Source organism: Rattus norvegicus, chromosome 14 (genome assembly GCF_036323735.1).
Source record: "Rattus norvegicus strain BN/NHsdMcwi chromosome 14, GRCr8, whole genome shotgun sequence".
Lineage (NCBI taxonomy): Eukaryota > Metazoa > Chordata > Mammalia > Rodentia > Muridae > Rattus > Rattus norvegicus.
This window is the reverse complement of record NC_086032.1, coordinates 5,075,201-5,091,377: the sequence shown is the minus strand read 5'-3', so window position 1 is coordinate 5,091,377 and position 16,177 is coordinate 5,075,201. Positions and strand designations below refer to the sequence as shown.

Genomic DNA, 16,177 nt, shown 5'->3' with positions numbered 1-16,177 from the left:
TTGCCTTCCCGGCCTTGCATGAGCTTCCACAGAAGGCGGGTGGTCCATTCGTTGTTGCTCTTGACCAAGGCTGCATTTCTGAAACCTAAGACCTGGGAGTAAATGCTGTCAGAAGATAGGGCATCGGGGAGCAAGGGCAAGAGAATATCCTAGTTTTCCATCCAGTGGCTGAGATGAAATGTTCTGGTGAGAAGTATACATGGAGATGAAGGGTTTTTTCAGAGCACAGTTCAGAAGTGCAGTGAATCATTGCAGGAGCGTCAAGGCAGGAACCTGATGCGGCTGGTTACGTGCAGTCCAGAGCACAGAGAGAATGCATGCCTGCCTGCTTGCCAGTGCCCGGGTCACCTACTCCCCTTCTTATGTCACTCAGTACCCAAGCCCAGAGAACAGTGCTGCTGCAGTGGGCTGAGTCTCTCCTCATGGATTTCCTTATGAAGACAAGCACCTGTGGAGATGTCCACATGACTAGAGTATTCCTCATTTTCTAGGTGATTCCAAGTGATTGTGGATTGTGTCTATTCAACAGTCTGAACTAACCACCCCAGACAGGATGAGATAAAAACACAAACAAGAGGCTACAAAAATAACAAGCCTTAAACATGTTAGAAGATGCTAGAGACCGAGTCCAATCCTGGAAGGAAAGTTAAGGTAGATGAAGCACAGAGCCAGGGTCCTCAGTCTCACATCAGAGGTCAGTTCCAGAAATACATTTGAAACAACAAGGGAACAAAGGCCTCTGGGTCAGGGCTTCTCAACCGGTGGGCCATGACCCCCTTAGGGGTCACAGATCAGAGATTTTCATTAGAATTCACAACGACAGCAAAATTACAGTTGTGAGGTAGCACCAAAATGATTTTGTGCTCGTGAGTGACCAGGAATGAGGAACTGTATTAAAGGGTCAGAGCATTAGGAAGGATGAGAACCACTGGTCCAGAGGAAGGGAAGATGAACAGAAAACAGAACTCATCAAATTCTCAAATGAGTCATGAGTGTAACACTAAGGGTAGAGGGGTCATGTAAGGAAGACTTGAAATGGCCGTGTGAGGAGCACATTTCCCTGCTGGTTCGCTCTCCATTCCCAGGTTCACCCATTGTTTAGAAGGCTTCACAGTGTAATTTCCACCTTAACTTCATGTACCCAGTCACTTACTCATGAACAGAGAAAGTGGTCACCCTTGACCACAGAACTACAGGAAACACCTTGTGGAGGGTCATGTCATCCACACACAGATTCTCTCTCTCCCTCCCTCCCTCCATCCCTTCCTCCGTCCCTCCTTCTCTCCCGCCTCTGTCTCTCTCCCCTCCCCCTCTTCTTCCCCTTCCCCTCCCTTCGCCCCTCCCCCCCTCTGTATCTTTCAAGATTTTTCCTCACGTTACCTTGGTATTTTGTTCTTTATCCAGATGCAGAAGTTCAAGCACCTCATTGATCCTCCTTCTTTTTTCATCTCTTGTTATAGTCATTGGAAGACGGAGAGCTGCTGAGAACTCTAAATTGTCTCTCACAGTCACCGTGTGCATGACCACATCATTCTTAAGGGCAAATGGAATTCTCATTAGATATAGTTACCACTAAGACTCTAACAAATGTAACCTAGGCCACACAAACACCACACCCAGTGTAATGCTGCACTTAAACTTTCAATTTCACTAATCCCAAGCTCAGAGCCTGGACCAAATGTTTTCTTCCCCCTCCCATTTGCCTTCCAAAAAGAGGACAGGAATTTTGGTGACTCCTGCCTGCAGTTATTTGCAGAAGACATCTTCTAGGAGTGTAGAAAGCTGGAGGAAGAACACAGGTAGACAACAGTGTCCCTCTAGACTAAGTCATGGCTGTTCTTACTAACAGTGTGCCACAGATGTCAGACTCAGGTTAATGAATGACTATAAAGTGTTGGCATGGAAAAAGTGGGGACTATGAGTATGTTATAGACTTAACTGGAAAGACACAAGTCTATAAGCTGAGCACCTGCCCATAGCCAAGCAGAAGAGGTCTAAAATTACAACCCACCAACACTTACTTGTGGTACATAACCAGATGTACATTTGAAATTAGCAGGTCGAGGTTTACCATTTACCAAAATATCTCCTGATAATCCACTTGGATCTCTCCTTGCAGCTAAGACATCTAATAACCTACAAAGGGTTAATTATAGTGTGTAATTTATTTTCTTCAATGAAAGCCACAGCATCCTTTAGAGGCTCAAAATTAAAACTCTGCATGTCAAGCAAAACGGAAACATAATGTAATGAACAGTCAAGGGTTTAACTGAAGTCCCACATGTGCACTTTTCTCTTCATCAAGGGCTGTAATTCAGCTCAGAATTATGAATGCAAGACACGATTTCCATAACTGCCCCTCCCTGCTATCTGGCCTTAGAGACTGACCCAGGTAAGGTGCTGCTGTGTTTCGAGAGTTAGGCCTGCAGATGTTCTCTTACCCTCCCAAAACGTCTGCTACATCTTTCTATTTCAGGCCTATCCCCCCACCTCATGAAATAATAACAGGTATCAATACCATGTGCCAATCACTGTACCATTTCCTATTCCTAAAGTTCATTGTGGAAAATGAGACACATCCCTCCTGCACATCACAGTACATAGGACCAGCCTAGCTGCAGTGACAACACTTAAATAACACCCATGAAGGTGACTGGTTTAGAGCACATGAACTGCACACGGAGGGCTTGCTATGTTTTCAGTTATACTCACAGAGATCTGCTCCCATCCTGAGGTCCCATAATGGCATTGAGGCCTGGTCCCATGATCCCACTGCAAACACAAAGTCATACTGGTTTATTTTTCTGTTTTAAAGAAGTTAAATTAGCTTAGGGTCTACATTGAAAGCGCTCATTGAATTTGGATGGAATTGTAGACAGAACATAAGCACAAACTGATAATTTTTAAATGTTAATAGAGGTCTATGATTTAAAAAGATGTCAGCTGCTAGTGGGAACTCATCAGAAAATGTCTCAGATACCACAGAATCCCCTTTGTTTATTATTTAAACCATTTGTCTTCTTTGAAATGCACTCTAAGATAAATGTTCTTTGAAGGACATAGCCAGTTCTCATGAAGACTCCATTGCACACACAGCCTTTACATGTCACGGTTGTGACAGCTTCCTGCTAATGTGTGATGGTCACTGTCTTCACAACCCTGCTTGTGACTCAGTGAACCTCTACATGAGAATCCAACGATTCTTAGGGTATCGGAAACTCTGTCGTTGCTATTAAAACCGAGTAGAACCAAAATCGATATATCTTCAGAAGAAATCCAAAGACTAGACAGAAGCACTGCAGGGGATAGGAAAGCTTTGCCAGGATCAACACTCAAGGAAAACACCTGAATCAAATAGAAAGCAAAGATCTACCTCCCACAAAATGATGGCTTCCTTCTCTGACACTTAAATTAGAATACGCTGTTTAGCATGGAAATCCATCGCTCAGAGCTAGGGCATTCCTTATTAATGCATAGATAAAGCACAAGCACGAATCAGTCTCAGAACACTGATTGATTGCTTCAGCGTAGTGAAGATTCAGACTGAGAAGGGCACATTCTTACAGAAGCTCACTTCCCTTCCCACTCGTCCTTTCACATTCAGATAATGTGTCAACCCTTTGCTCTGTCCATGCCCTTCTCAGTAAGAAATGGTGGTAGTTGTAGGCAGAGGAGCAGGAATGACCAGAGCCCAAGTACAGAGCGTAGGGATGGGTATGGGAGAGACAGGGTGTGCCGACTGAGCTGGGGAACCTTGGTACGCATGCTCTCCTTAGGATTTGTTATGGGCTGCTCTCTCTGCTTTGTGGAACGCTGTGTTTCCACATTGCTTGTATTCTTTCTAGCTCTCAGTGAACTTTGAGAAGATACAACAGGCCCTGTCTGTCTCCTGTTGGGACTTCCCTCATTGCTCCCATCTCATCACCTGTGATTGACCCAGTCAGCAGGCTGGAAACTCTCCCTTCAGTTTTAGGAGGGCCGTGTGCATACAAATGTACACAATTCTTTTAGACTTTCAAATTTCTAGAGTCTAAATTTCCCTATCATGCTTTGATTTTAATAGTCTGTCTTCAGTATTACTTTTTCGTCCCTAATTTTATTGAATTGCAATCATTTATCATGTTCCCTTTTTGCACTATGTCTAGGGTTTGTCAAGTTCATTTGTATTTCCAAAGAATCAATTTCATGTGTGATTAATCCACTAATGTTGCTCTATAGTCTCCACCCCCATTAAACTCACTGCGGTCATGAACCTGTCTGTAGCTAGAACAAGGTGAGGCTGGATGGATGGGAAAAGTTCTTGATGGGCAAGGACCTAAGTGAAACCCCCAGAACTAACAAAGTTGGGTGCATGATGGGCATCTCTAACTCCAGTGCTCTGCGGAGAGAGGAGACAGAGACAGGAGAATCCCCAGAAGCTTACCAGCTGCTAACCTGCCATACACAGCAGTGAACGACCAGAGACTCTGTCTCCAAGAAGGCAGAGGTGAAGGCCAATGCTCAAGGTTATCCACTGAGAGTCTTGTGCCATGTGTGTAATGGCATCCGCACATCTGCAGACATGCGTGTGCACGTGCACATGTGTGCATGCACACCACACACATACACAGACACACACACAAATATGCACAGATGTATAGACACATACATACATGCATACTCAGATACACACACAAATACACAAACATGCACACATGGATACTCTTATACACATGTACACACAGCTTATTTATAGAGAGGTAGTCTGTGTTTCTTGAGAACATTATTCAATACAGTGTTGTCTTTAGCTCATGGACATACCTGATGCTCGACAGTCTTTCTATCACACGTGTCTGCTGACGAAGTGGAAAGCCGCTCTGCACTGTTTCTCTGTAGCTGATGTTGTGAAAACTCAACACAGCCTCTTTAGTCAGTGTCTCCGGGTCACTGGTGTTTGTTTCGGGAAGGTCACTGTGACGTCTTTCTGCCATTGGTATTACAATGGGGTCATTATTGGAAGACATCTTGAGAGGTTCTTCTTTCCTGTGGAAGGAAAAGCAATAGCAAGTTGAAGGTCCAGACAAACACAGTCATAACACAGATCCTCACACTCACTGATGGCTTTCAACTGTGCTGCCATAGGTAGACTCCTTCCTCATGAACAGTGCATAGCTCTGTGATTACCCGAGGACCCAGAAAAGAAGCAGATATAACAGAGTACATAGACCCCCCCTTAGACACCATGTTCCTAAGAAATAAATGAGCAAATTGAGCTAAAGATAAAAGTTATCTGTAATTAATACAGAAAGGGACAGATGAGGGGGCAGATTTTACTTACTTCAAAAGAAAAGAATATTATGACATAGTATGACTTCAGATGCAAAAATGCATGTCCAATGACCGCCATTAGCACTTCTCCCTGCTCTCTGTCTCTCTCCCCCTCCTCCCTTCCTACCTCATCCCTCCCCCTGTGTGTGTGTGTGTGTGTGTGTGTGTGTGTGTGTGATAGTCACATGTAGTAGCATATGTGTGAACTTGTGGAAGGCAAAAACACTGATACACATCCAGATTGAGCTATTCTATAACAGGAAATCCAAAATAGACAATTGGTTCATGGCACAGTGTCAGAAAGGTGCAGCCTGCTTCAGAGCACAGAGTTGACACCAGGCCTAAGGGGTCTGAACATAAAGGAACTCATGTGGGCCATTTCAAGTGGGGCTGAGCATGGTCAGCCGAAATCCCAAGGATGGACTTAAAGTTTGTTACTCGTGTATGTGGTGATGCACACGTCAGGTGGCCTGGTGGTGGCTCAGTGGGGACCCAAGTGAGGGCATCGCAGTGCTCATGGCCCTGGTGTTTTGGACAAGCATACAAGCTTGGTTTCTCTGACAGGGTCTTCAAACATCCACATGTCTAGGTATCCTGGGCTCAATGTGTCCACAGGTAGGAATCATATGACTGTAAATTATTTGACGATCTGTTTTTCTATGCTAGGTACTTGTACACATACAGTACAAAGTCATTTTACCTTAACAGTTGCTTCCAAAACAAAGCAAACCACTGCTTTATAAAATGGAGTCACCCATGGCAAGGCTTACTCTGATAATTACTGCCTACATAATACAAAGAAACACAGAGATGGGCACAGCCCAAGTTCTACACTATTTCTCAGATGGCCAGTACCAGGAGTTCTAAGTTCTGAGTTTGACTGTGGTGGGGAACCAAAATCATCCAGAAGACATGGTGCCATGAGGGACACCATGAGGGACAGTAGCAGAAGTGGGGTGACTGACAGACACCCTCGTGGCTCAGGCTGTGGAGGAATGAGGACAGGCAGCCCTGCCTCCTACAACCAGGAACAACATGGCTCCTGTGGATGAGTGCTGAGCCTGAGAGGTCTGAGCAGGTGGCTGGCAGACCCTTGGTTTCTGAAACAGCCTCATGATGCACATTGTATGCAGCAGATGGGGGCTGAGAACTCTGACCCCTAGTTACAAGGATTACTCAATTCCCACAGCTTCCTCCTCACTGCATGGAGTTGGCTGCTGGGTAGGATGTGAAAATCTTAAGCAGGCTGAGAGCTCGGGCCCCAGGGCTCCTGCTCCTCATTGCAGATAGCCAAGTTCTGTTTGCCATCTCCACTTCCCCCAAAGCATTTGTGAGACACAGCTTTGCCTAGACAAACCCCACAAACTGAAGTGTCCACGTAGACACTGGCCACAGAGACCTCTGGGCAGAAGGAAAGAGGTACATAAATAAGGGAAGTCAGCAATGTGAACATTGCTCTGTTTTTACAGCACCTGAGTACTGTGCACAGCACCCGAGTACTATGTACAGCTACTGAGTACTGTGTGTAGCACTAACTACTGTGCACAGCACTAACCTGTAAGGTAGCAACAAGGAGCACAAAGACACACCAACTATGATCCGATGCCCCCAGACCTGGCAAATTCTCTGAGAGCAACAAGAGAAAGGATTTTCTAATTCCCTGACTTACAGATATTAAACATGTTATGTGTTATTTCGATGTTACAATAGTTTTAATGTGTTAAAATGTTTTAATATTTTAAAAACCCATTGTGTTTACTTCATCTTGCTGTTGTTAACTCTGAGACAGGGTCTCCCTGTATGGCTCAGACTTGCCACAGATGTGTGATCCTCCTCCCTCAACTTCCAGGTGTCAGGATTACAGGCCTGCGACTCATCTATTTTATTTACACAGTTTAAACTTTCCTGACAGGATTCTTCTTAATCTCCTGCTCTTTTCTCTCCTTCTCCTTTTCCTTTTTCCTGACCTTGCTTTCCGTGTGTTCTTTATTCAACAATTTAATTACCGTTGTTTTTTAACCTTTATCCGTTTCTAACTTAATGTGTTATTCCAAATTAGTTTTGCCCTTTACTTTCATCATGCCCATTATGAATACTGTTTATTATTATTATTATTATTATTATTATTATTATTATTATTATTATTATTTGCCTCTGGTGTTGTTACTGTGGTTTATTTTCCACACTTTGACCAATGTTAGGAATTAAGTGCTCAATAGGAGGATGCTTGCTTTACAATTCCTTACATCGCTGTGTAAAACTTGTTCACTCCCACATGTGCAAAAAAAAGAAACACATAAACAGATGGAAACAAGGTAACACAACTTCCCCAGAAGATCATAATGTATCAGAGGCTGATATAAATGTATTCAATTCCGTAAAATGTTAAACAAATCATTGAGGAGGTTAACTGAAAGGGGATAGCAACTTCAGAAAGATAGACAACTGTAGGAAAACATGAAAAAGTGTAGGATATGAGCAACAGATACAGTTTTTTAAAAACGGAAATTTCGGAACTTTGTTGACAAAGTTTTAAAATTTAGGAGAAAGTATCCCCAGCAGGCTAATAAGCTGAAATAGAATCTTCTGGAGCTTCAAAGACAAGGTGATGAGTTACTGCTTTCAGAGAGGAAAAAAAAAAGAAAAGAAAAGAAAAAGAAATTATGCTCAGAGACCTGGGTAGTGAGAGACTCCCAGGACTCAATAGGTGTGGCCTGAGGCAAAATGCCCATCACTGGGAAGATGGAGCCTGAAGAGACCACCTCCGGTATTTAGCCAGGGCCCTAAGTGGAGGGACTGAACTCTCAACCCACCTTCAAAATCTCTGAGCCAGCATGGTTGCTGACTAAAACAACTGCAGGGATAAAAATGGAACAAGGACTGAAGAAAAGACAGTCCAGTGACTGGTCCAACTTGGGATCTATCCCATGGGCAGGCATCAAACCCTGACTACTACTGATGCTATGTTGTGCTTGCAAGTCAGGAGACACAGACTTTTTATGTATTTCAAGATTCTTCTCTAATACAAATGTTCCTATTTAGTCTCTCAGCCATGTCCTGTAGGTCATGCAAGATGAGGTCATCATAATCTTTTAATTGTTTTGTTCATTTATGTCCCAAATGTTGCCCCTTCCTGGTCCCCCTCCCAGAGTTCTTCACTCCATGTGTCGACCCCTTCACATGGCTGTCTCCCGAGAGGCTCTACCAGAAGATGCAGATACTTACAGCCAACCATTGGACTAGGTCAGGGACCCCATGCAAGAGTTAGAGGAAGGATTGAAAGAGCCGAAGGGGATGGCAACCCCATAGGAAGACCAACAAGACCAACGGTATCAACTAATCTGGACCCTTGAGAGCTCCCCGATCTAACCTACCATCAAAGAGCATCGACATATGCAGCAGAAGGCTGCTTACTCTGACCTCAGTGGGAGAGGATGTGCCTCATCCTGCAGAGACCTGATGGCCCAGGCAAGGGAGAGGCCTGGGAAGTGGGGTCACGTGCTGTCTCAGAGGGCTGGCCTCCTGCACTCTCCGTGCAGTTGGCATGTTTGTTCACTGCGGTTCTGCTTAGGCTGATGAGACTTCTTGGGTGTGGATTCTAATGTTACTGGAGACGCGCTCACAGCAAACTCCCTCACCCTCTGACTCTTACAGTCTCTCTGCTCTCTGTGCCACAGTGATCCCTGAACCGTAGGCATGAGAGTGCTTTGTACATGCCTTCACTGGAACTGGGCTCCAAAACCACATTTTACTTGGTTGTGGGTTTCTGTCATGGTCTCTCTGTTACCTTCAGGAGGGGTGAAGACTATACTTATCTATGAGTATACAGAGTAGGTGAAGGATTATGCTTGTTTAGGAAGCCAGTGGTTATAGATTCTCCCCCAGTAGTCAGCACAGGTTAGTTATCAGGCCAGCACCAGGCTTTATGATAGACCTGTGCTGAGCAGGTCTTAAGCCCAAAGAGACTTGTTGATGACTGCCAAGGTCTGTGTGCCACTACCGCACCCACGGGGCTACTGCACAGTCATTATCACTGATGTGCTTCATGAGTGTCCTATCTTGGTAAGACCTTTGGCTGTCTTCCTCCTTTGGAAGCCTGCATCATAAAAGCTAGTCCTCAGGGAGAGGGTGTTCAAAGTCAATCCCAGCCCAGGGGCCTCTGGAAATGCACAGTATTTCAGCAATGGTGCCTGGAAGATGATGGCCACCTAGTGTTCAGGATGGCAGAAACACAGGAGAGACTGCCTGCACCTCGACAAGTCTGGAGGAAAGTACTGGCTTTGTAAGATTTCCTATGGTCTCCCTCCACACAGTGTTCTCCCATGCCCCACCCCTCCCCTCCCCACACACTGAAAACAGCAAGAGACACTGCAGAGAAGCATCCCCAGGCTAAATAAGCAGCACAGGTGCTGGAAACATGCTTGCCCACCTCTGAATGTACCCGGAGCCACAGACTGTGCACTGTAAGTTGGTGAGGTATCTAATCTTGATTCTGGAATAACAAAGCCAGTCCTGAAGCCACAGTCATCTTGACTATCAATTTTTGGTTCACATCCTGAAGCGATGTGGGCTAAAAATAAAAAAATTTCTTGGAGAAGAAATTTTAGCTTCCTATGTGTCATTGTAGCTCGTGTGTGTGTGCAGGTGTGTTTGTGTGTGTGTGTGTGTGTGTGTGTTTGTGTGTAATGTGTCTATATGTGTGTATGTATGTGTGTATGTATGTTTGTATGGTGTGTATGTATGTGTGTATGTATGTTTGTATGGTGTGTATGTGTATATGTGATATGTTTGTATGTGTGTATATGTGTGAGTATGTATGTGTATATGTAAGTATGTGTGTTAATGTGTATGTGTGCATATTTGTATGTGTGTATATGTGTATGTGTGTATATTTGTGTGTCTGTGTGTTTATGTGTATATGTCTGAGTATGTATGTGTGTATGTGTGTATAAGTGTGTGTGGGGGACTGTGAAAGGCAGCCTGGTTCCTGGTTGAGCTAAGGCTAGAAACCAGAGAAACCCTGAAGGGAGAGGAAGGTGGTAGGCATTTTGCTTGACTCCTAGGCACCAGGCCCCTGTCACTAGCCCCACCCCTCCTAGATTTGTGACCATCAGTCACATAAGGGCAATGCCCTAAGGCCCTCCACAGGTAGAGGATATGACCTCTGGTCCTGTAGGCTCAAGACAGAGCTCCATTATAATGAGGTTTCTAAACCCCTGGAGGCTTAAACAATAGCCTTTCCTTCCCAGACACTCCTCCCTGCAAAAGGTATTTAATCTCAGGCCCACTCTGAGAAGTGGGGTACAGTTTTACACATCCACTTCCCACCATGACAATAAATGCCTTTAAACCATGGACTGCCTCTTTTCACCAGGATCCTCCGTGGAGAGCCATGGAGAAGGCTTTTGCCTATAGAGCCGCCATCTAGTCTCCTGTAGAAGGCCTCTCTGTGCTCCCAGCCACAGCTGTCACCAAGACAAGTCCAAGCCTCGAGCCCTCAAGCTAAGGACTATCCCCATGGGATCAGACAGAACCCTCCCTTCTTACCTCCCCCTCCTCCCTGTTTGGGGACAGATCCAGCCCTTGGGCCCCCTCTCTGTTCTCAGCTCTTCTGTGGCTCCGAGTGGTGCCTGGGTGTCTGAGAGCCTGAGGTCCTGGCCTCGACACAGGCCCAGGGACCCCCGAACCAGCTCCAGCTGCCCTGGGCCTCAGACTGTGCTTCTCCACCCCTGGAGGGATGTATTGAGACTTCCCTATGGCCCAATACTGTCCCAGTGACAGTATAGGATAAATGCAGTCACTACATCCTGGGTTCCTGCATCCTGCCTCCCAGAGGGGCTGTGCCTGACGAAACAGACTCAGACACCATAACCCTACATGTGTGTGTATGTGTATGTATGTTTGTATGATTATATCTGTAGGTGTGTATGTGTGTGTATGTATGTGTGAATGTATGTGTATATGTGTGTATGTGGTACATGTTTTTTTGTGTGTATATGTGTGAGAATTTACGTGTATATGTAGGTATGTGTGTATGTGTGTATGAGAGTATGTAAGTGTATGTATATGTGTGTGAGTGTATGTGTGTATGTTTGTACGTGTTTATATGTATGTGTATGAATGTGTATGTATATGTGTGCATGTGTATATGTGTGTATGTGTGTATATATATATATGTTGTTATGTATATATATGTGTATGTGTGTGCTTGTGTGAGTGTATGTGTGTGCTTGTGTGAGTGTATGTATGTGTGACACACACAAAGTAAGCTTTTCAAGTTCTTTAATTTTCATAATTCACCTTAATTCTAATTAATTTCCACAAGCAGATGATTCTAAGACTTCCTACTTCAAACAGTTTTCAACTACAACCAAACTTAAATCAAAAACAGTCAACAAAATGTCTGTGGTGATAGGAAAATTGTACTGAACTGGTCATAGTTCTAATATACTGATTGTCACATGGTGCCCCCAAATATATGTAATGTGGCTACAAGGTAAGCATTTGCCAAGTACAGAACAAAAATTCACATAATCGCATATGAAATTTCAGCGTCTCTTTAATTAAGACCTGCTCATCAAGGGTGTCTGTACCACATAAGAGAAGGAAAGTGACAGCCAGTTTACCCTGGCCTGGGCACTGCTGCTGGCATTATGGGTTTGAAGCATGGTCTTCCTTTGAGTCTCCACTACATCCCAAATTAACACAGGTGAGAAATGTTCCCTCAAAAGCACTCTGGCAAGAGCCTCTCTGAAGAGCATTGAGCTTCCCTTACTGTTTCTGAGCAACACCTTTGTGTTATGGTCACAATGCACCTCATGGGGCTGGAGGTATGTACGGTGCAGCGATTAAAAGCACATACTGTTCTTATCCCCAACACCTGCATGGGGACTTAGAACATCTACAACTCCAGTCCGGAGGATCCAGGGCCCTCTCTGGCCTCTATGGGCTCCAGACATGCGAGCAGTGCACCTACATACATGTAAGCAAAACACTCAGACACATAAAGCAAAAATGAAAAATGCACCTTTGTGCTCCGAGGGTCCCTCAGTGCACCTGTGTCCCCTCTGTTTTCTCCATGCTCATGGCTTACGCACAGCTCACCATTCTAGCTTGCATTGTATTTTCCGTTCATGACATTTCTCCTCTTTTCAAATGCTTTTCAAATGTGCTGAAATAGACTCTGCATGTGTTTGCGTCTTAACACACATTGATGCAAGAGAGCACACTAAGCTGGAGAGGCGTGTGTTAACACCGTAAGGAGATCTCACGTGTAAATGCACAGGCTGGACATGCCGGTGCTCAGGGGAAAAATAAAAAGATGTCCTACGAATCTTTCTGTCTTTCTAGAACTAAAACGAGTGACTACATTTCTAGTGTATTATCAATGCACAATCCACTAAAAGGTTTGCAATCTAATGATTTTGGTCTTTAATTTTTCTGTCTGTTGTAACCTTTTCGGCACTATCTGAGGAAGAGTTGTAAGAAGTTGATGAATTATCTGTATATCGAACTAGAGATGGCCGGACTAATTTTATATCACAGGATAAAGAAAAGTAATAAACTACCCAGCTCCCTTAAAATAACAGTGTTAACAGATTTCTTATGCTCTTCTGGTACCTTGGCTATTCAGTGAAACTTTTACCTGCCCAACACCAACTATGTTTCCCTCATACTTTTGGAAATCAAAAGTTGTACATTGCCAACCTGCCCCAAACAGGGACCCTTGACAAACTGCATGGTGTGGCCTACTTTGCATTTCACACTTTCAAATGAAGCTGCAGTGCGTTTCCCTGCCCTCTACTGCACTCTTCTGCATCCTGCTCGCCCACACTCACCACTGTCAGATCATGCAGGGGCCCAGGCAGCTGCTTGCACAGGACAAGTTGCAGCTCTGGCTTTCAGAAGGGTCTGGCTTCTGCTCTGCAGAGTGCTGGAGCCTCTGTGGTCAGAGAGGCGACCTGGGAACGCTGAAGAGGGGAGAGGAAGTAGCAGGCAGTAGGGCGGAACAAGGGGGTGGGGGTAGTTGGCCTCCCTTGGGTCTGGGGAGGGGCGCGCGCTGTGGGGATGACACCGTAGGGGGCGCCGTGGGAAAGGGGCGGGGCGGAGCGGGACGTGCTGGGAGTCTCCCTGGAGCGGGGTTGGTTGGAGTGATGGCCCTGGGGTGAGGGCTCACTTTGGAGTTCAGCCAGATCTGGAGACCTGGGCAGACATTATGACCTAAATCAAGCTCATATCAGTGCTGGACTCTGAGAAGCCAGCATCCAGGAAGAGGCAAAGCGATAAGTAACAGTTTTTGCGTGTGTTTCGTGTGTTTTGTTTCGTTTTGTTTTAACAAATGGGAGAAAAAAACCAGGAGATGAGTATATGCTTACTACAAAACAGGACAGACACCGGGTCTGGATGACAAAGGATATGTTTTGTTAAGCGCCCATGATGTTAATATGACTTATAGCTTCTTTTTATATCTGAAGAGACCAATGAAGAAATAATCCAGTGTTCACGAGAGGCTGAGACAGGAGGTTGGGAGTTTTGGTGCCAGGCCTAAACATAGAACTCTGTCTCAAGAGCAAGTAGAGGGCGTAGTGATTAAGCATGGACAGTCAACCTGGGTCAGACTGTGCCGTGTGTGCACCGTGTAGGACGCACCCTAGGCAGTGTTCAAGTCATCAAAGTAAAATTTCAGTACTCAAGATTCCAGTGTGGATTAGGAAGGGAAAAACATCCACCCACACCCACCCCTATTCTACAGTTTTATCTTCTATATGTGGCCACCTGACTAAAATCTCTTAATTATTTTACTTATTTTTATATGTATGGACATTACCGCCTGTGTGTATGCCTGTGCATGACTTCCACACCTGGTACCTGCAGAGGTCAGTGAAGGCTCCAGATTCCCTAGAACTACAGTTGCAGATGGTTGTGACCATCCATGTGGGTGCTGGGAATAGAACCCAGGTCCTCGGGAAGAACAGCCAGTGCTCTTTACCATGGAGCCATCTTTCCAGCCCTGACTGAGAGCTTTTAAAATCAATTACAAGCCTACATCTTCTGGTCTGGTAGGAAGACAGTACCATTAAGTGAATCCTCTCCCTTTCTTGGAATAACTGCTAGATGGCAGTGTGTCAAGAGGCATCCTCAGTTGTGACAGAGAGGTACTAAGGATCCGTGCTACGAGCTTGAAAATAAAAGCTACGAGATGGCTTCAGAACTGACATTCAGTCTTTAAAATTATCATTCTTCATTATTGTGACTGTGTGTGTGTGTGTGTGTGTGTGTGTGTGTGTGTGTGTGTGTGTACCTGTGTGATGTGGGTGTGTACACATGCTGTAGCATGCCTCTTCTGGTCTTGTCTGTTTGTTGCTCTGTGTGCTTCCTGTGAGTGTCTTTCCTTAGTCTGGGGAAGTTTTCTTCCATGATCCTGTTGATGGTCTGGTCTAGGCCACTGACTTGGGGTTCTTCTCCCTCACCTGGGCCTGTAATTCCAAGGTTTGGTTTGTCTATGGTGTCCCTCACTTCCTGGGTGTTCCTTTCTGGTGTTATTTTTTCTCCATATTTCTTGAGTATTTGCTCTAGGTCACTGCTTTAACCTTGAGCCCTGATATTCTATGCATCAGGGTTTCCTGTGGGCTCAGGCTGAGTCACTGGACTTTCTATCTCCATCTCCATCTCAGCTTGAGTCCTCCTCAGTTTTTCTGTCTCCTCAGTGAGTTCTGTTCTCAAGCCCAGGGTCCTGTCTTCCTCATTTCCTTCAGCCTGGTTTGTGTTCTCTTGGGCATCCCTCAGGCACTTAGACTCTTTCTTCTCCGCTCACTGAGCAGTCTCTTTGTAACCTCTTTAAACCCCTGAACTCTTTAATGTGATTAGAGAGGCCCTTGTGGGGCTGGAGAGATGGCTCAGAAGTTAAGATCACTGGCTGCCCTTCCAGAGGTCCTGAGTTCAAATCCAAGCAACCACATGGTGGCTCACAACCATCTACAATGAGGTCTGACTCCCTCTTCTGGCCTGCAGGTGTACATACAGACGGGGCACTCACACATATAAAATACATGAACAAATAAGTCTCTTTTTCTTCTTTTTCAAAGAAGCGCTGTAAAAACATAGTAACTATCTCTAATAAGTGTGTTCTATTCTATGACTTTTCCAGAAGACAGTGGCTTTCCTTACTTCTGCACACCTAACAATATTTACTAAGAGAATACCAAAAAGAGTTCAACTGGAGTCACTATGTTAAATCCCGGAGGTTCCCAAAGCTGTGACTGCAGACATATGATCTCTGAGGGAAATCTTTTTGAGGTCATTTGACGGTTTAAGTTTAAACCCTGGGGATCCTACGTAAAGAATAAAACCACAGCCCCAGCTCTCTTATCTCTCATCGCTAATTGTGAACCTCATCTCTCGCCACAGCAAGACATCCTACTACAGTGACCCAGAGGTCAGAGGTCAGGCTGCCCGGTTTTTAGCACCAGTTTGGGGATCTTGAGTCTTAGAACTGATTTAGCTCACAGTAGAAGATATCCTTTCCTCCACAGTCTTCACTGGAGTCTTCCTGCTAAAACTCTATCCCAACCAGCACTCGCTTCAGACCTTTCCAAGGAAAGATTCCTCCCTTAGTGAACTGCTCTGATTGGCTGTCTCTTGTCAGTCCTGTCTTTACAGCATGCTCCCATTCCCTTTGATTAAAGCTTCACACCCTCTTTTTGTCTCTATTTATTTGGATGTTTGCCCACATGCATGTAAGTGCACCATGTGTGTGTGGTGCCCACTGAACCCAGAACAGGGAGTCACATCTCCTAGAACTTAGGTTAGAGAAAGCTGTGAGCCACCATATCGGTGCTGGGAATCAAACCCAGGTCCTCAGAAAGAGCAG

At 45.1% G+C, this 16,177-nt stretch overlaps 1 protein-coding gene across 13 annotated transcripts in view; it reads right to left on the bottom strand.

Moving 5' to 3' along the window:
- Positions 1–16,177, bottom strand: part of Abcg3 (ATP-binding cassette, subfamily G (WHITE), member 3) — a 75,488-nt gene that overhangs the window by 52,385 nt on the left and 6,926 nt on the right. For 9 of the 13 annotated variants that reach the window (XM_039092264.2, XM_063273449.1, XM_039092263.2 and 6 more), the window contains 4 exons: positions 4,801–5,022; positions 2,713–2,772; positions 2,022–2,136; positions 1,381–1,533 (listed from right to left, as the gene is read on the bottom strand). In XM_039092264.2, the coding sequence (XP_038948192.1) occupies positions 1,381–1,533; positions 2,022–2,136; positions 2,713–2,772; positions 4,801–5,022 (550 nt within the window). Of the gene's footprint in view, positions 1–1,380; positions 1,534–2,021; positions 2,137–2,712; positions 2,773–4,800; positions 5,023–9,736; positions 9,878–13,145; positions 13,278–16,177 lie in introns of those variants that run through there. The other 4 variants (XM_039092267.2, XM_039092268.1, XM_039092269.2 and 1 more) reach the window with 3 other exon arrangements.